At 37.4% G+C, this 21594-nt stretch overlaps 1 protein-coding gene across 3 annotated transcripts in view; it reads left to right on the top strand.

Moving 5' to 3' along the window:
- The first annotated feature begins 105 nt into the window (after positions 1-105).
- Il20rb (interleukin 20 receptor subunit beta) overlaps positions 106-21594 on the top strand; it is a 39407-nt gene continuing 17918 nt past the window's right edge. For all 3 annotated transcript variants that reach the window (XM_048794141.1, XM_015487012.2, XM_048794140.1), the window contains exon 1: positions 106-10001. In XM_048794141.1, the coding sequence (XP_048650098.1) occupies positions 9962-10001 (40 nt within the window). In that variant the 5' untranslated portion in view covers positions 106-9961. The remainder of the gene's footprint in view (positions 10002-21594) is intronic.

Here is a 21594-nt window from a genome sequence, read left to right as displayed (position 1 = left end):
TAAATACCAAGTATGTTGTGTATGCCATTATTTTTAACAGTTCATTCATTATCTTCACTGTACTATGAAACAGATGGGGCATGGGTTAGAAACATCTTAACATAATTTTTAATTACAACTGTTGAAACAAAAAAATCACTCGATTCTTAAGAATTTTCTTTGATTTTTTTTTTCTTGTTACTCGAGAACAAAGCAGTCTCTGAGATACTGAGCTTTTAAAAATGTAAATGGCTGTGTTACTTTCTTTTTCCTAGTGTTACTTTACCAAAGCATCTTGTATTAGAACATGTTATATTGATGCCCGTGTGAAATAAATTATGAACAAGTTTTGGGGAAATAGGAGACAATAAGATATGTAGGGCGTTTTGGTTTTCTTCCTCTCCAAACATACGTTGTAAGAGACAGTATTTCCTATTTTTACTTCCTTCTTTCAATGTCCACCCCATATCACCCCAATTCCATGCTTGGAATCAAATCCAAGGCCTTCTATACATGTTGGCAAGTGCTATACTACTAAGCTGCTCCCCAAGCACCTCCTCTTTTCAGCTTTGAGTTTTATTGACTGAGACACTAAATTTGATATAAACCTGAGGGGGGAAATGGAATGTGCTTATGGTTAGATAAAATTACATTATTTTTAAACTCTTATTTTTGTTTAACAAGTTGTAGTTTAGGTGAATGGATGACAGGCTTCTGTAAAGTTGTTTTGTTTTTGTTTTTTAATATTTTTTAGTTGTTGACAAACCTTTATTTTATATATTTGTATGTGGTGCTGAGAATCGAACCCAGTGCCTCGTGCATGTTAGGCAAGGGCGCTACCACTGAGCCACAACCCCAGCCCTTCTATAAAAGTATTGAATCCACTGCTGTAAGCCACAGGAAACAACCATTGTATTTTGTGGTCATACTTCTCATTATGCTGAAAATTTAAATTTAAGCAAAGTAACCATCATATTTTTAATTCAAAATACTTATTAAAAGGAAACATTAAAAAATCATATTTTTCAAAAATTTCTCCTATATTACCTAAAGTATATGAATATTTCCATTTTCTGCTATTATAAACAGATAATACATCAGAGTTATTGATGGTAAAATTTAAGTTGTGAAATGTATATTTAAAAATATTATTTAAATCTTAAAATCATTTAAAGACTAATGTTGCCACTGGGTGGCAGCCCTGGCTTTTCCCACTAAGCAACAGAAGTCAGCAAATATAATTAAGACAATGGTGTATATCTGTTCTTAAAATCTTATAGTTCATATTTTATTATCTTTCTCAGTGCTTTATTAAATTAATTATTAGATAAGTTTAACGGAAATAAAAGTTATTTATGCTTTTTTGGCTGTAAAATCACATGAATATAAATTGAGGAAAACAGTTTAAGAGAGTAGAATGACTAGGTAGTAAACATCCTTTTTAACATTTAATGATGCTTTCTCTTTTTCTACCAACTCTTCATTATGAAAAATGAAGATGAATGCTTAATTTTTAAAAGGAGCAATTTGTATGAACAAATATCAACTATTTATAGCAAATCCCCCACTGAACTGATATTAATAGAGCATGATTTTGAGGAAGTAGCTAGAAGTGGTGTAGCCCTGGAAGCAAGGTACATGTTCCCATGCCATGTAGAGTTCCCAGGTAACACGTGCCAGTAATAGCTATTGTGTGCTCATTATGGGATAGAAGCTTTACTGGGAAGTACTTTGAACTTCATTGTTAATCTTACGACAATGACTTTTTATAAGCATAAATTTTACTTGAAGCAATTTTTTTAGGAATTGGAACAACCTTATAAAACAGCTGCATAGCTAGGTAATAATAGGATTTGTGTTAGGAACCAAGTTTCCTCATCCCCAGACTGGTGGTGTGTGTATCAGAAAGTGCTCTGCGCTACTTTTAGACTAGGAGGAATGTCCTAGGAAAAGTAGTGAAGTTTTCTATCATATAGGAGGTGATTAGTTATCAAATTTAAATGTACCTAACACACATGTAGCCCTGCCCAACCCACTTCTACAAATAACTTCTCCAAAATCTAAGAAGGAGCTTAGTAATAAGAAGAATGGCTATTGCTACTGTAACCCTTATTTGTTTGTAGGTCCTTAGGATTCAGCTGGATATATATGTTCACACATGAACCTAGTGGTATTAAAGACTGTTTCGCAGAAAGCAGGAAGGGTGAGTGCAAATCTATTACCATTACCAGAAGGATAAAAAGGCCTAGCAGTTGAGCGACCTGGGTTGTTAGAATAAGGTCATCCTTATAGATAACTGTCATATGAATTATTTCTAGCTGTAATGCTCTGTCATGTTATCCAAAGGTAACAAAGAAGCAAGATTGCCACTGTCTATGTAGTTCCTTTGTGAAAAGTAGGAAAAGGCACCTTTTTCTCCCAACAGGCCCAACCCCTTCCTATAAAGAAATCCAGAATTTTACCCCCTCGTCTTGACAGAGTGCCTTGTTCAGACTTTAACCAAACATAGTGGCCTTATAGGAGTACTAGTTGACCATACAGTGCTTGAAAGAATTAATGAGGGGCTGCAGGTGTAGCTCAGTGGTAGAGTGCTTGCCTTGCATGTGTGAGGCATTGGTTTTGATCCTCACTTAGCACCACATAACAATAAAGGTATATATAAAAAAGAACGAAGCCTGGGAGAGTGGTGCATACCTGTAGCCTCAGCTACTTGGGAGGCTGAGGCAAGAGAACCTGTGAGCCCACCATGGGCAACATACTAAAATCCCATCTCTAAGGAAAAGAAAGAAAATAGCACTTTTTTTTTTTTTTAAGTCGGGGGTTTCGGATAAAATTCAACATTTCCTTCTTTAAAATGAGAAGCTGGCAGCACTGTAATTCAATTCCCCTAATAGCAATCAGCTGAAACCCAGTACAGGTGGTCCCCTTATTATTTTTTTAACATATTTTATGTGTTGTTGGACCTTTATTTTTATGTGGTGCTGAGAATCAAACCCAGTGCCTCACACATTAGGCAAGTGCTCTACCATTGAGCCACAACTCCAGACCCCCCCCCCCTTATTCTTTTTACTAATATGAATGGTGAAGAAATTCAAATAGTAAAGCCCCTTTCCCTACCTATCTAGTTCAATTTCCAAATTCAGTTACTGTTACTCTTCATTTTTTCTGTTTCTTGAAGAGTTTGAGACTTGGGATCCTGAAATTTTCATTTTTTAGAAACACTTCTGCATTGTCCAATAAATTTGTGTAGCATTACTCATGCTTTGACTTTTTCCATTTTAAATACTTTGCTAGAAGATAAGAGTTCTTTGCATTTTTCTAAATTTAAATATTATATACATAATATTTAAATTTAGAAAAAATATTTTTAATATATATTTCTAAATATTTATTTAGAAAAAGTATTTATTATATGGCAGAGCTGGGGAGTGAACCTTGGGCCTTGTGTATGCTGTCATTTTTTCTTAAAGGGATATTCAATATAGGGTAGATGATATCATCATTTTATGTTCTGGACAGCATCTGGTGTACTTTTAAAACATCAAATTATTGATTCTGGGGGAAAACATTATTAGTTTTTGTTGCAAGGTAGGAAGTATTGGCTTGCTCCTCTCCTGATAAGGTGATTTTGTTGGTGTTTAAAAGTTCATGTGACTCACCTTTGCTATATTCTAAAAAATTGACAGACAAGCAAAATATGTACGCTCCACACCCTAATTTCTTGCTGTTACATGATCTAAACCAGCTAAATGAGGAATTGTATATTTCTAGTTTACTTTTCTGTTTCTCTTTTGAACTAAAAGTATACACAATTTGCTAAGACTTGTTTAATGAGTAGAACCTACGCTGTGCTTGGCAGATTTTGAAGAATAGGAGGAAGCATTTCAGTTGCCCTGTTTTATATCAGTGTATTTTTGAGAATGTTTGCTGGGTAGAGCACTTTCATCACATCAGATATTTCGGAATTGGTCTGATGCCTACAGTGGTCTACGTAAATATTTATCTGCTAGACTGGCTGATTTTTATGTGTTTGCTCTCAAAATTACTTAAAGCGCAGGTAAAACTTATTCTTTTGAAATAATGTTAACAAATGTTATATATTTTAACTAAAATGTCACAATACTCAATTTCCTCCTTCCATGTTTTCTTGTACCTCTTGGAATGATGACTTTCAGATTGGAAAACAAACATTTTAAGTAGACCTTTTAAAGTAGATGTCTTAAGATGTTTAGTTGCTTTACATAATCTTTTGGGCTCAGATAATTTACATCATAGACTATGGAGAAATTTTGGCGGATAGCCTTGGAAAATTTTGGAGATAAAAGGGTGATTCCAGAAAATGACTATTAAGAATTGTCCACTTAAATATAGACTAAAACACAGGAATAGTTATAAAATTGATGTTTTTTAGCACTTCTGGAGGAAATTAATAACCCCTGAATGAGCTTGACTTCTCTAGAGTAAATGATGTTAAACAAACTGGTTTTGATGTTTTCTAGTCTAGAGTAAGGGGGCTATTATAGATAATAAATGGTAATTTCACCAAGGCTTATGATAATCACTTGGTGTAAAGATGAGAAAAAAGTATTTCTGAACTGTTGGACTCAATGTCTCACATATTGAGGGCGCAGTCCCTAGCCCACAGGGCTATTGGGAGATGGTGGACCTAGTGGAAAGAAGTTAGGTCATTGGAGGCATCCCTCAGATGGGCTATCTATGTGTATATTATTGCATGTGTGTATGTTTAAATAACTTCAGAGATACTATCCATCCAACTAACTCACCTTAAGTATTTGATTGCTCAGCTGCCAGGCTAGTCTCACCTAGCAAAATAGTTGTGAAGAAAATGGACAGCGCTTTCATAAAACTTATGTTTCAATGATGCAGTGCTTAATGGAGTAGAGCTCTGAATTAAAAATAGAACAGGTTGATGAGGTTGTAGAGTTAAGATTGAGGTTGTTAATGTGTACAAGATGATCAAAGGAGGTCTCATAAAACTGACCCTTGAGCATATTGTGTGCTCTGTTTAACAGAAGGATTAACCAGTGATGAGTGAAATAGAGCAATAGCAACTATTATCATCATGATTTATAGGTCACTATTTCTGGTTTTAAAAATTTAAATTGATTAAAATGGCATTTTAAAATTTAAATTTGGAAATTTTAATCAAAAAGGGATTCTCTGAATAAACCCTTATTCACCATCTTAAGAGGAGTTGGGGGGATACTATAGACAAAATAAATTTAAAGGAGGGCAGTTTTAGATGTAGGGTTTTACTTGATCACATCCTGAGGGAAGAATTGAAGTCAAGGGAAATTAAATTCTTGGTGGCTGGACAGTAAATATTAGGGAAATTGAAAAACTAGAAGTATGTTCAGATGAGGTTAAAAAAAAAAAAAGATGCAAGAGTTCTGAATTGGAGATGGAAAATGGTGTAGAAATTACACCTGGAGGGGCTGGGATTGTGGCTCACTGGTAGCTCGCCTAGCATGTGTGAGGACTTGGGTTTGATCCTCAGCACCACCTAAAAATAAAGATGTTATGTCCAAGTACAACTAAAAATAATAAATATTTTAAAAAAACAAAAGAAATTATACCTGGAACAGACTTCTAGGGAATTTTAAGAGTCTGGACAAAGGAATTTCACTATTTAAATTTCCTATTTTACTTCCAGAAGAAAGAAAAACCATTGAGGAGTCGTTACAACTACAGGATATGTGTGCTAAAATAGGACCTAAATATTTAGGAATCTTGGTGTGGGGGGAGGAACTATTCTATGGTAGGCAGGGTAAGGGAAGTTTATAGGAATGGAGTAATTAACCATGTGGTCTGTGCCTTGGCACCAAGGCCTGGCCTGGCCTGGACAGCTCTAAGAATATGTAACTCCAGTTTTGTATCGTAGGTATTTTCATTCTAATCCTTCCCCTATGCAGGGCACTGGGAGTTTACAAGTCTCTTTGGCCATTAAGTTTTCCTTCCTCCCCCTCAGCCTCTTTTCCTTTCCAGAAAAACCTTTTACCTGCTTGCTTTTCCTTCCATAATTAACTTTCAAAAATTTAAGTGGCAAATAGTTTATTAGGAAACAAGTCCATTTCTCGACTGTACCTGCTTATGATAAGAAATCAGTCTATTCTTCCAGCAGATATCTTAAACATGGATGATTCTCCAGCTCTGTGGAAGACAGTGCTTGTCAAGAGCATGGCAGTGCTGGGCAGGGTTGTCTTGGAAGGGACCCATGCCCAAGTAGAACCAACTATCCATCTTAAAATCTACAAGTTCGGTGAACACAACATTGATGACTTAACCTCTTTTTAAAAATTTTATTTTTTGTGGCACTGGAGTACCTTTCCTTTTCTTATCCTTCTCTAATTCAGTGTGTTTTCCTCTCAACTGTTCCATCCTTGCACTTTGCTCATGTCATTCTCCCACATTTTTTCCCTATCAGTACACCTAGATGGGTATATTCTTGGAGCACTGTATTGAAGCCTGTCTACGAAACTTTGCTAAGAAGACTCTTGCCTCACTCACTAAACTGTGCCCCTCAGACACATTGAGAGCACTCCTTTGTTGTTAAGGTGAATGAAAAGTACTTGGGAGTTTGGCGGACTTCAATTGGATTTCCTGTCTGCATCCCCGACTAGCTTTGTGATCTCTAATAAGCCAATTTCTCTGAACCCAGTGTCTTGAGACTCAAACCTTACCTTAAGTCTGTTGTGTAATGGGAAATGTGAATAATGTATGGGAAGTACTTAGGACAATTCCTGGTAGATAGTAGATATCTAGTACACATTCACTTATATTGCTAGGTTTTTTTTTTCCTGGATTTAAAAAAGAAATCAGGGAACCAGAACTGGGAGAATAAAGATTGGAGACAGGTGTTGAGGCCGTGTATGAAGCATATACAAAGCACTCCAAGTTGGGATGTGCTCATACCCAAAGGTAAGACGGAACAGGATCAGATGCTGGAAGAGCCATGAAGGATTGTGTAAGATGTCAGTAACCAGAGGTCAGGGCCAAGATATGGTGACCACTGACAGTGCTGGAATCATGCACTAAATGTTCTTGATCATGGTGCAGTTAAAAAAGAAAAAAAAGAATTCAGCTAGTATTGTACACCCTTCTGCCAAGTCCTGTTCTAAATTACTATCTCATTTAGTCCTCAAAATGGTCCTATGAGTTAGGTGCCACTATAATTGTTCCCAATCTAGAGATGAGAATACTAAGGCAGATAGTTGAAATGACTTGCCTAAAGCAGCATAAGTAGAGGAGCCTGGATGGCAACTTAGGTATTCTGGCTCTGGAGCCCATGCTTTTCACAACTTCCTGGTAAATATCTCCAACCAGAGATATTGCTGTTCCAGAGGTAAACCCAAAGAGAAGCAGCCAGCAAAGGGCCAGCCAATCAGAGTCCTTAATGTATGCTTATTAACATCAAATGATGGAACATACTACTTGTGAAGGCCTATTCTGTTCCCTGCATTGTGCCAATGGATTTTGTCTGCATTCTTTTATATGCCCCATCACTATTATACAAGCCATTATTGTACTTATAAATGAAAAGAAAAAAATGGGGCTTATGGAATTTTGTTTTTCTATTTTGTATCAAAAGAGAACTACTATATCTGTTCCTCAACCCATCTAGCTTCTGATCCAAGGCCTCCACTGAAACACCTCTTGCTAAATCCAGGGGACACTTTCTGATGTTCAGCTCACTGGTCCTCTCTTCTGTACTGTGCTGTGATAGCCACTTCATCTTTCATTGCTTCCAGACCACAGTTTTTTCTAGGACCATTTCTCTGATCCGCTCCCCTGCCCCAACCCATTTCCCTATTTCTTTTTCTTGCCCTGGTCTGTAAATGTGGGTCTTCTTCAGGAGCACATTCACAGCCCTTCTGAATCTACATTTTCCTTGGATGATCTTACCCACCACCAATGAAATGCCAGAGGCAGGGGAGACGCTACCATACCCTTGACACCCATCAGCTTGATTTGGAAGTTTTTTGTTTTATACAAGGTCTTCTGTATCACCCAGGCTGGTCTTGAACTCATGGGCTCAAGCCATCCTTCCATCTCAGCCTCCCTGAGTAGCTCTGACCATAGGTATGCACCACCGTGCCTAGCTTACCTATCACCTTGAGACAAAGATTAGAGACTTCTGCCCATATAAGCATCTCAAATTCAAGTGTATCAGGTTAAACACATGCAAACTTTTCTTGCACCAACTCAACCCTGCCTGCCCTGACCCCACCCCACTCTGCTCCTCTGTTGTTGTAGTTGAGGTGCTGACATCCACCCAGTTACCCAAACACAGAACCTGTAAGTCATGTTTGACTTTGCTTCTGTGGCCCTCACAATCCTCTCAAATATCTAGGAGCTGAAATTCTATTTCCTGAAATTCTACCTCCTTTGAATTTGCTCACTTCTCTCCACAGACAAGAGAGACCTAATGTCGGCCATCTCTCATCTAGGTGACTGATAGCCTTGGTCCTCCAATCTGGCCTCCTTCACTGCTTTCTCCACCCTAGTCAGAAACTTTAGGAGTTCAAATATAGAGAATATTATGGCCAGATTTGAGCGTTCAACCCTTTCTTTGACCTTTACTATTCTCAGGATAAACTCAAAGCCCCTCAACAAGACATGGAAAGCTCTCTGGAATTCTGTTTCAGTCTTTGAGAACTATTTTTCTTGGGACTCCAACTTTGTTCTCCATTTGCACCAATTTTCTTCCAGTTTCCTAGTCACAGTGCCTGGCTGTTTTTCTGGGGGTTTTTGTTTGGTTTTGGTTTTCCCTCCCAAAGTTTAATAACCTCAAAGTCACCTCCTTCAGGGGGCCTTCTGTGATCCACAGACTGGATTAGATCTTTCTCTGTAGTGCTCCTACATTCCTTATGAATATTTCTGTCACTGAATTTTCATTATTGATTTATAATTATTTGCTTGGGCATTGTCACTATTTGGGAGGTTCTTGTTGAAGGCAGGACCTATTGAATTCTCAGGATCTAGCACGTGAAAGGCCCTCAGTGGATGCTTTTGTTGAATGAATCTGAATGACTTTCCCGAGGTTAAATTGCAAAGATCTTGTGAAACTGTCACCAAAATATCTTCTACTGTAAAACTCATGTTTATTCCACTACGGTATTTGCACATTAGGGTGTTTAAACTCATTGAAGAGTTAAGACTCTGTTAAAAGGTTTTCCTTCTAACTTTCAAAATTGATTTTACTTTTTCAATAATCTATTCACATGATTCACTCATCAAAAGGTATAGTACTCAGTAAAGAGTCTTGTTCCCATTTTTTGCCTCCAACTTCCTACTTCCCAAAATAGCCCTATGAGTTAGGTGCCACTTCTGTGGCCCCTCTGCCTTGAGGTAACCAATCTTGTCAGTTTCTTATATCTCTTTCTAGAATTTTGCAAATGTATGTAAATATGAAATTTTATATTCTTTTTTGCCTTTAAAAAGGTATTGATTTTTTTTAACTTCCCTATTTTTTTCTGAGGTGAGTATTAGCAAAAAGTGCTAATCAGTACCCAGCTTGAATGAAGTCATAGGAAGGGAGACTTGGAAGAAGACAGCTATTGGATGAGGGGAGAAGAAAATCCTGCCTACTTACTGACCTCTTGGGACACGCAGGGGCCTCCAAGACAGAGCCTGTGGTCCAGATAACTCCCCCAGGCAGATTCTCAAGCTCCTTAAGAGTTACCTTGTCTTTGGAACTCTCTTAGGCCACTCCCCTTGATGCAATATCTGGGTTTGGGCAGAAAGGAGGGTGCTGGAGAGCCCGCCCCTTCTGAGCTGTTTGGACCAGCTCCTCTTTTCAGAACAATTCAGGCTTCACTGTGACTCAGACCTCAGCTCAAATCTCTGCTCAGAAGCAAGATGGCTGAGATGGACAGAATGCTTCACTCTGGAAGGAAAAGGCATTCCAGGTCAAATTAACCCCTTCACTAGGGTTCTAGAAGGAATCTGGACAAGTTTTATCATGTGGTTTTTCTACGCCTTGATTCCATGTTTGTTCACAGGTAAGTATGAATTAAAATACATCTGGTTGTTTGGGCCTTGGATTAAGAAGGTGAAAAATACTTTCCCAGGGTTTGGGGTTGCAATACCTGTATAGAACATCTTATGTCTGTTTTTAAAAAGGTTTCTCACCTCTTACATCAGCATCCCCACATCTCAAAGAAAAGAAAAGTCCTGCACTATGTTTGGAAACCTCTCTCCTAAGTGTCTGCAGAACTATCTAGAAAGACCTCATTAAAATAGTCTAAAAGTTGGCATAGCTCTGTGCATTTTGCTTTTTATCTCATTACCTGGTATTACAAGGTGCAGTGGAATTCTCAGTCTATTTATCTATGCTGTTTAAAGTAACATATTTAAGGATTCTAACAAAACACATGAATAGACAATTTGAGAACTTAAATTTGGGGTATAAGCCTTATAAAAATTGGATAAGGTATTCTATAGCATTTTAGAAAATATTTGGGGAATTTTCTCTTACAGTACTATTACAACATTTTCTCTACTCCACTCCTGGTTGCATGTATGTACCTGCTTTATTGGTCCAAAAACTGCTTTATTGGTCCTTAGCTGTTGGTATTTCTCCATGTCAAACTGCATTTAAGAGAAATTTTTAATTTTAATACCAGTCACTTTGTGATGTCAGTGGGAGTCTCAAGTTAGTTGGTTGGTTTGGTTTGTTTCTTTCAACACAGAACTAATATTCTAGTTTATTTAAATCAGGCAATAAATCAGGCAATGTTTAGAATTGGTTTAAACATCCAACTTAGTGTTCCTTCCTATTCCCAAATCCTTCACAGCTCTCAGTTGCACAGCACAGGACGTCCAAATTTTGCATGTCCATTTCTCATAACACAGTACATTCAGACCCCATCCTGTATTTATTTGATTCTCATTCTCCTTGAAAACATGCGGATTGCAGGCAGGTGCTGTCTTTACAGTCAGTACATTCTATCTGATTTCCTCTTCCTGGTCTTTATATATAATTTCCCACCAGAAGCACTACCTCCAGTTCCTTTCCCCATCCCAAGTCCATGTTCCCATCATCATTCCAGGCAGATCCTTCTCCCTGCAGACATTTCCCAGAACGCTATCCTTTGGCACTTGACTCCATGTGCTCTAGCTTCGTTGGGTTGCTTTGCTTTTCAACACAGAAGAACCTGTTTGTCTTTTCTGGTGTCCCCCAAACTCCTAGCACAGGTCAAGTATGTTGGTTGTTTGGTAAGTTAGTTGTTTGATTGTTTAATTTTGGGAACAAAAAAGTTGCCAAAGGCAGAAGATGGGAGGCCAAATGACAATCAGAAAGGTTAGCATTTTTTAACCTGACATTTTCTTCATTGAATTCAGTCTTTTGAGGCTTTTCTTAAACATTCCTGTTTCAAACAGACCTGGGGGTAAGTGCTTTCTTCTGACACTGACAGACTTACAGATAAACAAAAAGAAAACGGTGGTAGAAACCAAAAGATGTCAGAGTCAAAAAGACTTAAAAGTGTGAATTTTTGCTTTATCACTCCCTTGTTCAGTGACAAGATCATATAACTTTAGTTTTCTCACATGTGAAGTGGTTATCACAGTCACCTTGAAGTGTGGAGGAGTTAACTAAAATGATGCAAACAAAATCACTTTGAAGACTTCGATGATGGTGCAAACAGATGGTGGTGTCAGCAGATAAGTGCAGGTTGCTTTTTTGCAATTTTGACCACTTCCTCTGGATTGTGTAGGTGCCTGTGAGGAATTCTGCAAATTCTAAATGAACTTCTGTTGGTAACTAGATCACTGAACAGATGGGTAGTTTTGTTGCTTTCTTTCATAGAAATCATTTGCCTTGCTTTGTTCCTTCCAATAAAAGTATTGTATTTAGGAAACTGATTCTTCCTACAAATAATAATCACATTAATGACAGTGGCAATCACAATTGCTACTTCTGTGCTCCAGTTTAGTAGAAAATATACTCTTGACTTCTCACATCAATCCTGCAAGGCAGTTGTTATTTCCCACATTTTACACACTAGGAAACGGACTTGGAAACCTTCAATTATTTGTCCAAGTACAAACATTCTAGGAAGAGGGGGAATTGGGATTTGGTTCTGGTTTCACTAGCTCCAGAGGCCCTTTGTGTTTCTGTGCAGAAAAAACTGAGACATTGACACAGGCCCACAAAAGGGAGGAGGAACAAAGTAGAGGAAACAGTAGTGCTTTTTCTGATGCATTTGACTTGAAGGTTATTTAAGGAAAAGAATGGTGGAAGAGGACTCAAATGAAGGGAGTTGACATCAGACCCAGCTGGGTCTCTTACAGGGAAGAGATGCTGATTTCTGCCTAGAAAGTTTGCCCACAGTTCGTGGTGGGCAGCCTTCATGCTCCCTTCTTTTTTGTGACTTAAGATTTTAGGATAGAGGTGTTCAGCATAAACCTTAGAGCAGCAGAAAGGACTAATTTAAGATGGATGAGAGATTAGGGGGAAAAAAAAAAGTAAGACATAAGCTGTTTCCCAAGGAAGTCAAGACTTGCTTCAGTTCTGTTTTTATTCAGAGCACCAGATTCCGAGCTGGGTGCTGATTAGCAGAGAGATGAAAAAACAACAACAACAACAAAACAGTCCTTTGTTTTCAGATAACTGAAGTCTGTGACATCTAGAGTTGAAATGTAGTATTAATTATTCTTTTGGCAACCAGAAATAAGGTCTAGATCAGTGGGTCCCAATCTTGAATGAACATTGAAATCACCTGGAGAGCTTTTTACAGCCAGAGATTCTGAACTAATTTAGGATGTTGCTGGGGGCATTGGGGTTTTTCAAAACTTCCTGGATGGGGCTCTTTAAGAGAAGTGGTTGATTACAGGGCTGGGCAGGGAGAATACAAGACGAGACAGGAGTGTCCTGTGGTAAGTAATGAAGGGCTCTGAAGAGGACAGGGGAGGTAAATTCAACACCACATGCTGGATTGAATCCTGGAATGGAAAAAGACATTAGTGGAAAAATTTGAAAAACCTAAATAAAGTCCGGAGTTTAGTTACAGTAACACACCAACACTGGTTCCTTAGTTTTGGTAAACGAGTCATGGTTGGATAAAATGTTGGCATGGTGGAAGCAGAGTGATGGGTATATGAGAACTCTGTGTACTGTCCTTGCATCTTTTTTTCTGTAGATCTAAAATTATTTTTTAAAAAAGTCTATTAATAATAATTACATGAAAAGGGGTGAAGAATAGAGATAAGTCAAATGGACACAGGAGTCAAGCTGAAAGAGTCCCTGGTGTCCAAAGTTGGAACAATTTGAATAATAAAATAATAGCAATGTATTGGTTTTAATCAAAGAATAAAATAAATATGAATCCATATTGGTAGAAATAAATAATTGAATAGATAAACAGTGGAGAACACTCTTTCTACCAAATTCCAATTAAATGAAAAAAATCACTATTAGTACATAATAACAGTACTTGTTGTAAGAACTCTCCACCAATAGATGCAAAATTAATGTGTGGAAGTTTGAAGAGAAACAGAATATTTACATAGTCTCAAAGCATCTCCCCTAAGGTGCTAATTAACACTAAAGGGGAAATTGATAGCTTTACTGTGGAGACATTGTCTTAACAAAGTGATCAAGATTAACATTACTGGTAAAAAGACATACCGACATCATGTGCTCCCTGTGAGGACATGGCAAAAGTATAACCTCAGTCAAATCATGTGAAAGCATCAGACAAACCCCAACTGAGAGACAGTCTGCAAAACAGCTGACCAGTACTCTTCAAAAATGTCAAGGTCGTAAAAGACAAAGACACACTGAGAACAGATTGGAAGAGACTAACTATTTGTGACAACTGAATGGGGAGTCCTGGACTGGTTCCTAGGGGCAGGGCAAAGAGCCTTAGGGGAACTAGTGAAATGTGAATAAAGACTGAAGCTTAGTTAATCATATTCATCAACATTAATATCTCAGTTTTCAAAATTGAACTACAGTCATGGACCCATGGATGCCTGAGTGAAAGGTGTGTGGGAGCTCACCGCTATTTTATAATTCCTCTGAAAGTCTGAAGTATTTCAAAATACAACTAATTTTCACCATTTTACTGGGCTAAGATCAGATTTTGGCAGGACTGTGTTCCTTCTGGAGGCTCTTGGGGAGGATCTATTTCCTTGCTGTTCCTAGCTTCTAGTGGCCACTTGTGTTCCTTGCACACGGCCCCCTTCCATGGTTTGTATGTACCACCATTTGTTTAACCATTCACCTATTGAAGGACCTCTGGGCTGATTCCAGTTTGACTATGCACATTCATGTGCAGGATTTATATTATGAAAATTTTCATTTCCCTAGGATAAACACCTAAGAGTGCAATTGCTAGGTCGGACAGTAATTGCATGTTTAGTTTTACAAGAAACAGCCCATTTTCTAGAGTGAAGGTACTATTTTACATTCTTACCAGTAATGTCTGAGGGATCTACTTTTTCTGTCTCCTTGCCAGCTTTTGGTTTTGTTATTTTAAAAATTTTTGCCGGCCAGGCGTGGTGGCATACGCCTATAATCCCAGCAGCTTGAGAGGCTGAGGCAGAAGGATCATTAGTTCAAAGCCAGCCTCAGCAACTTAGTGAGGCCCTAAGTAACTCAATGAGACTCCATCTCTTAAAAAAAACACAAAAAAGGACTGGGGATGTGGCTCAGTGGTTGATTACCCCTGGATTCATTCCCTAGTGACAAAAAAAAAAAAAAAAATTGCCATTCTGATAGTTGTATACACTGCTATCTCATTGTAGTGTTATTTTGTTTTTTCTATAATAGCTAAATATGCAATATTTTTTTCATGTGCCTATTTGCATGTGATAAATCACCTTTGGTGAAATGCCTCTTTGTACCTTTTGCCCATTTTTTAATTGGATTGTTAGAATTTTTTTTTGCAGGTTTTTTCCCTCACCTAAGCAGCTTTATATTATTTATTTATTTAAATTAGGTATATATGACAGCAGAATGCATTTTGATTCATTGTACACAGTTGCAGCACAACTTTTCATTTCTCTGATTGTACATGATGTAGTGTCGCACTATATGTGCAGTCATACACGTACTCAGGGTAATAATGTCCATCTCATTCCACCATCTTTCCTGCCCCCATTTCCCCTCCTCTCCCTCCCTTTTGTCCAATCAAAGTTCCTCCATTTTCCCATGCCCCCCCCCCCACCATTATGGGTCAGCATCCACTTAACAGAACATTTGGCCTTTGGGTGTTTGGGATTGGCTTACATTGCTTAGCATGATGTTCTCTAGTTCCATCCATTTACCTGCAAATGCCATAATTTTTTTCTCTTTTAATGCTGAGTAATATTCTACTGTGTATATATACCACAGTTTCTTTATCCATCCATCTATTGAAATGCATCTAGTTTACTTCCACAGTTTATTTATTGTGAAAAGAGCTGCTATAAACATTGATATGGCCACATTACTATCAGTATAGTATGCTGATTTTAAGTCCTTTGGGTAAAGACAGAGGAGTGGGATAGCTGGGTCAAATGGTGGTTCCAGTCCAAGTTTTCTAAGGAATCCTTTTCCAGACTGGTTGCACCAATTTGCAGTGCCACCAGCAATGTATGGGTATACCTTTTCCCCCACATCCTCTCCACTTATTATTGCATGTATTCTTGATAACTGCCATTCTGACTGGTGTGAGATGAAAGAGTAGTTTTGATCAGCATTTCTCTAATTACTAGAGATGCTGAACATTTTTTCATATATTTGTTGATTGATTATACATCTTCTTTTGAGAAGGGTCTGTTCAGCTCCTTAGCCCATTTATTGACTAGGCTATTTGTTTGCTTGGTGTTAAGTTTTTTGAGTTCTTTATATATCCTGGGGATTAATACTCTATCTGATGTGCTTGTGGCAAAAGTTTGCTCCCCTTCTGTAGGCTCTCTCTTTACTTCATTGATTGTTTCCTTTTCTGAGAAGAAGCTTTTTAATTTGAATCCATCCCATTTATTAATTCTTGATTTTATTTCTCATGCTGTAGGAGTCTCGTTATGGAAGTTGGGGCCTAATTTGACGTGATGAAGATTCAGGCTTACTTTTTCCTCTATTAGTTGAAGGCTCTCTGGTCTAATTCCAAGGTCCTTGATCCACTTTGAGTTGAGTTTTTTGCATGGTGAGAGATAAGGGTTTAGTTTCATTTTGCTGTATATGGATTTCCAGTTCTCCCAGCACCATTTGTTAAAAAGGCTATCTTTTCTCCAGTGTATGTTTTTGGGACCTTTGTCTAGTATGAGATAACTGTTTTTATGTGGATTTGTCTCTGTGTCTTCTATTCTGTCCCATTGCCCTACATGTCTATTTTGGTGCTAATACCATGCCATTTTTGTTACTATAGCTTTGTAGTATAGTTTAAGGCCCAGTATTGTGTTGTCTCCTGCTTCACTCTTCTTGCTAAGGATTGCTTTGGCTATTCTGGGTCTCTTTATTTTTCCAAATGAACGTCATGATTGCCTTTTCTATTTCTATAAGGAATGATGGGATTTTAATTGGAATCACATTGAATCTGTATAGCACTTTGGGTAGTATGGCCATTTTGACAATATTAATTTTGCCTGTCAAAGAGCATGGGAGATTGTTCCATCTTCTAAGGTGTTCTTCAATTTCTTTCTTTAGTGTTCTGTAGTTTCATTGTACAGGTCTTTCACCTCTTTTGTTGATTCCCAAGTTTTGTTTTTTGAGGCTATTGTGAATGGAGTAGTTTTCCTAATTTCTTTTTCAGAAGATTCATCACTGATGTATAGAAATGCATTTGACTTATGGGTATTGATTTTATATCCTGCTACTTTGCTGAATTCATTTATTAATTCTAGAAGTTTTCTGGTGGAGTTTTTTGGATCCTCTATAGAATCATGTCGTCAGCAAATAATGATAGTTTGAGTTCTTCTTTTCCTATTTCCTATTTTCATATTCCTTTAATTTCTTTCATCTGTCTAATTGCTCTGGCTAGAATTTAAGGACAATGTTGAATAGGAGTGGTGAAAGAGAGCATCCCTGTATTGTTCCAGTTTTTAGAGGGAGTGCTTCCAATTTTTATTATAGTTCTTGGAATTGAATAGATTAGTTCCTCTGCTTTATTTGCAAAATTATTTTAGTTTGGGTTAGTTAGCTGCTCAGCACATGCTGAGCATATATATATATATATATCCACACACACACACACACAGAAGAAAAAGTAGTTTTGGTTATTCTAATTCCTTTGCCTTTTAAAATAAAATTTACAAAAACAACCTTGACAGGCCTTTGATAGAATTGTGTGAAACCTGTGTGTCAGTTTGGAGGAGAATTGCCATCTGAACTATTTTGAATATTCCAATCCGTGAACATGATATGTCTCTCCATTTATTTAAGTCTTTTTCAGTTTTTCACATCAACATTGAAAACTTTTCTCCATATCAATCTTGATATATTTTGTTGGATTTGCATTCATGCATTTCATTGTTTTTTGAGTGATTGTAGTTTTAATTTCTATGTGTAAATCTTCATTGCTAATCTATGGAAATATGATTAATTTTTGTTTATCTTATGTCTTGCGAACTTACTTGGAATATCAAGAATTGTTTTTGTTCTTGTTTTATTCCATGGGATTTTCTACATACACTATTATATCATCTGTAAATTGAGGGAGCTTTACTCCTTCCTTTCTAATCTGTATTTTTTTTATTCTTTTGCATTCCTTAATACAGTGACTAGAATTTCTAGTATTCTGTTGAATAAGAGTGGTGAGAGTGGAAATCCTTGCCTATTCTTGTTCTTAGTGGGGAAGAATTCAGTCTCTTACTATGTTGCTAAAATCATAGCTGTAGACTTTTTATGGATGGTCTTTCTCAAGTTCAGATAAACTCCTTGCTCTTTTTAATTGAAGAGAGACTTTGTTTTGTTTTAATCATGTATGAGTGTTAGGTTTTATAAATACTTTTTCTGTGTCAACTGAAAAGATTATGTGGTTTTTCTTCTTTAGTTTATTGACATGGTGGATTGCACTAATTGATTTTTAAATGTTGAACCACCCTTGCATACCTGGAAAAAATCCTACTTGGTCATAATTTTTATACATTATTAGATTTGGATTACTAATATTTTATTGATTTTTTTTTGCACCTAAGTTCGTAAAAACACTTATGCAAATTATTTTTGTTTGGGTTGGGGCTGTATCTCAGTGGTAGAGAATTTGCCTAGCACATACAAGACTCTGTGTTCAATCTCCATCATTGTAAACAAACAAATAAAATATAAATTATCTTTGTCTGGTTTTGCCATCAGGGTAATACTAGCCTCATAAAATAAGTTGGAAAGTGTTCTTTCCTCTTCTATGTATTGAAATAGTGTGTGTAAAGTTTGTGTTAATTCTTCTGTAAATGTTTGGTAGCATTCTCTAGTGAAACCATCTGGGTCTGAAGACTTAATTTTTGAGGGCTTTTAAAGTATATAATTGAAGTATATTAATGAATAAATTATATTAATACATAATTTTTATTATATGAAATGTAGCCTTACATTTATGCAGCTTCATATTTCCAAAATAGTTTTTTTTTTAATTTTCCCAGAGGAAGGATGTCAGAGGAGACCATGCTTCACCCTCCTGTCCCACCCCCACCCCCACATGGCCTTTTTCCTTTCCATCTCTTTGATGATTTCAAAGTGAGGAATTGGGAGGTCAGGAAGCCTCCTTGTGGGTGCCCCAGGTGTTTCCTCATAGGGCTGACTGTGGCTAGTACGTGTGAGATGAAGATGTATCACCAGTGTCCTACATTAGAGAAGAGGCAAGGGAATCAGATGAGGTGTCCCCAGAAGCCCCCTGGCCCCATTTCTTTGTGATAAGAGGGCTTGATAACAAACAGCAGGTGCCAATATGGAGATAGGCACAGAGGGCCCCAGCTGTCCCCTCACTCCACTGTGCTGTCGATGTTATCACTGTGATTATAACAGCAAAGGGAGGCAGGTGTTGGGCATTAAAATAGGAGCATGTAAAATGAGAAGAGAGGATTTCAGTAGACAGTCAAGATCACTCTGGTGTTACCTGCAAGGTTGCACTTTGGGGTACCCAAAGTCCTTATGAGAGTAGATTCAGCTTCACAGGCTTCTTTCATTCTGAGCCAACCATTCTTGGTGCACCACACACATCTATGTGAGCAGATGTCCCAGATTGGCTCATGGCCTTGCAATTGCTCTGGGGTGGAGTCTCTAGGCTGGCTTAGCACCTCTTATGACTGGACTCACTTCATAGCTGACCTGAGCCTACACTCCCCACCTGGAAGCTGATGCCCCATTTTGTACTGTTAGAGGTCATGAAGAGTTGTGCTTTCATACCAAATGTTGGCATGAGCAGGAGAGGAATATGACAAGAAGCTAGCAAGAGCCTGCATGGGTTTGCCACAAAGGAGTGGGAGGCTCAGGTTAATTCAAGTTGCTTAAGGTGACATAGCACATGACTGCATCAAAGCCTGGAATAAGGGCCTGTCATAAGCAATATCCTTCAGGGTTAATGTCCAGAATATATAAGGAATTCAAATAGCAAAACAAACAAAACACCCAAATAATCTGATTTAAAAAATGGATAATAGATCTAAATAGACATTTATTTTTTAAAAAAAAAACACAAATGGCTAACAAGTATATGAAAAATGTTCAATATCATTAATCATAAGGTAAATGCAAATCAAAACCACAATGATTTAACACCTCACCCCAATAAGAGTGACTATTATCAGGGTTGGGTTGTAGCTCAATGGCAGAATGCTTGCCTAGCATGTTTAAGACTCTGGGTTTGATTCCCAGGACAGACCAAAAACAAATGTCTATTATCAAAGAGATTAAAGATAACAAGTACTGACAAGAATGGGAATATTTGCACACTATTGTTAGGAATATAAATTAATATAGTGACTATTGAAAACTGTGTGGAGCTTCCTCAAAAAATTAAAAATAAGACTACCATATGATCCAGCAATCCTACTACTGGGTATATATCCAAAGGAAATGAAATCAGTATGTTGCAGAGATATCTACATTCCCGTGTTCATTGCAGCACTATTCACAATAGACAAGAGATGGAAACAACCTAAATGTACATCAACTGATAAATTTATAAAAAGACAAAACTGTGGTACATATACAGTGGAATAATGTTTGTCCATAAAAAGGATGAAATTATTTCATTTGCAACATCGTGGATGGAACTGGAGGATATTACATTAAATGAAACAAGACAGACACAGAGATATTACATGATCTTATTCAAATGTGGGATCCCAAAACGTGGATCTCATAAAGATTTAGAACAGAGTGGTGATTACCAGAGCATGGGGGGATTAGGAGAGAGGGAGGGAAGAGGAAACAGTTTGGCCAACAGGTACTAAATTATACTTAGATTTGAGAAATTCTGATATTCTGAATGGCAGCTATTATGAAGACAAACAACCATAAGTGTTGGGGAGGATGTGGGGGAAAAGGTACACTCATACATTGCTGGTGGGACTACAAATTGATGCAGCCAATATGGAAAGCAGTATGGAGATTCCTTGGAAATCTGGGAATGGAACCACCAGTTCACCCAGCTATCCCTCTCCTCGGACTATACCCAAAGGACTTAAAAACAGCATACCTCAGGGACACAGCCACATCAATGTTTATAGCAGCACAATTCATAATAGCTAAACCGTGGAGCCAACCTAGATGCCCTTCAGTGGATGAATGGATATAAAAAAATGTGGCATATATACACAATGGGATTTTACTCAGCAATATGAGAGAATAAAATCATGGCATTTGCAGGTAAATGGATGGTGTTGGAGAAGATGATACTAAGTGAAATTAGCCAATCCCCCCCAAAAAAAATGCCGAATGTTTTCTCTGATATAAGGAGTCTGACTCATAGTGGGGTAGGGAGGAGGAGCATGGGAGGAATAGATGAATTCTAGATAGGAGAGAGGGGTGAAAAGGAAAGGGAGGGGGCAGGGGATTAGCAAGGATGGTGGAATATGATGGACATCATTAACCAAAGTACATGTATGAAGACACAAATTGGGTGTCAATATACTTTATATACAAACAGAGATATGAAAAATTGTGATATATATGTGTAATAAGAATTGTACTATATAAAGACATGAATTGGTGTGAAAAAAAATTCTGATATTCTATTGCACAGTAGAGTGAGTATAGATAATGAAAATGTATTAGATATTTCTAAAAGGCTGGAAGAAAGGACTTTGGATGTTTTTTCCCCACAAAGCAATAATACATGTTTGAGGAGATAGATACTGATTTGAACATTACACAGTATGTGTGTGTATCAAAGCACCATGTGGTAGGTGTACCATAAATATGTACAATTTTTATATGTTTGTTAAAATAAGTACATACATAACATGCCTATATAATAGGCTTTGGTTTTCTCATTTGTATAGTGGATGAACCAATGGTCCTTAGTCCCAGTAGGGTAATGAGGATTAAAGGAACAATCTAGCACATAGCTTAATAGAATATAAGATCTTGCTTAAGATTACCCATTATCATTGTTAATATGCCCTTTTATCACAAAGGCAGAATTATAATTATGGTATCCAAAAATTAGC

This window comes from Marmota marmota, unplaced genomic scaffold (genome assembly GCF_001458135.2).
Source record: "Marmota marmota marmota unplaced genomic scaffold, marMar, whole genome shotgun sequence".
NCBI classification, from domain to species: domain Eukaryota; kingdom Metazoa; phylum Chordata; class Mammalia; order Rodentia; family Sciuridae; genus Marmota; species Marmota marmota.
This window is presented reverse-complemented; position numbering and strand designations above follow the sequence as displayed.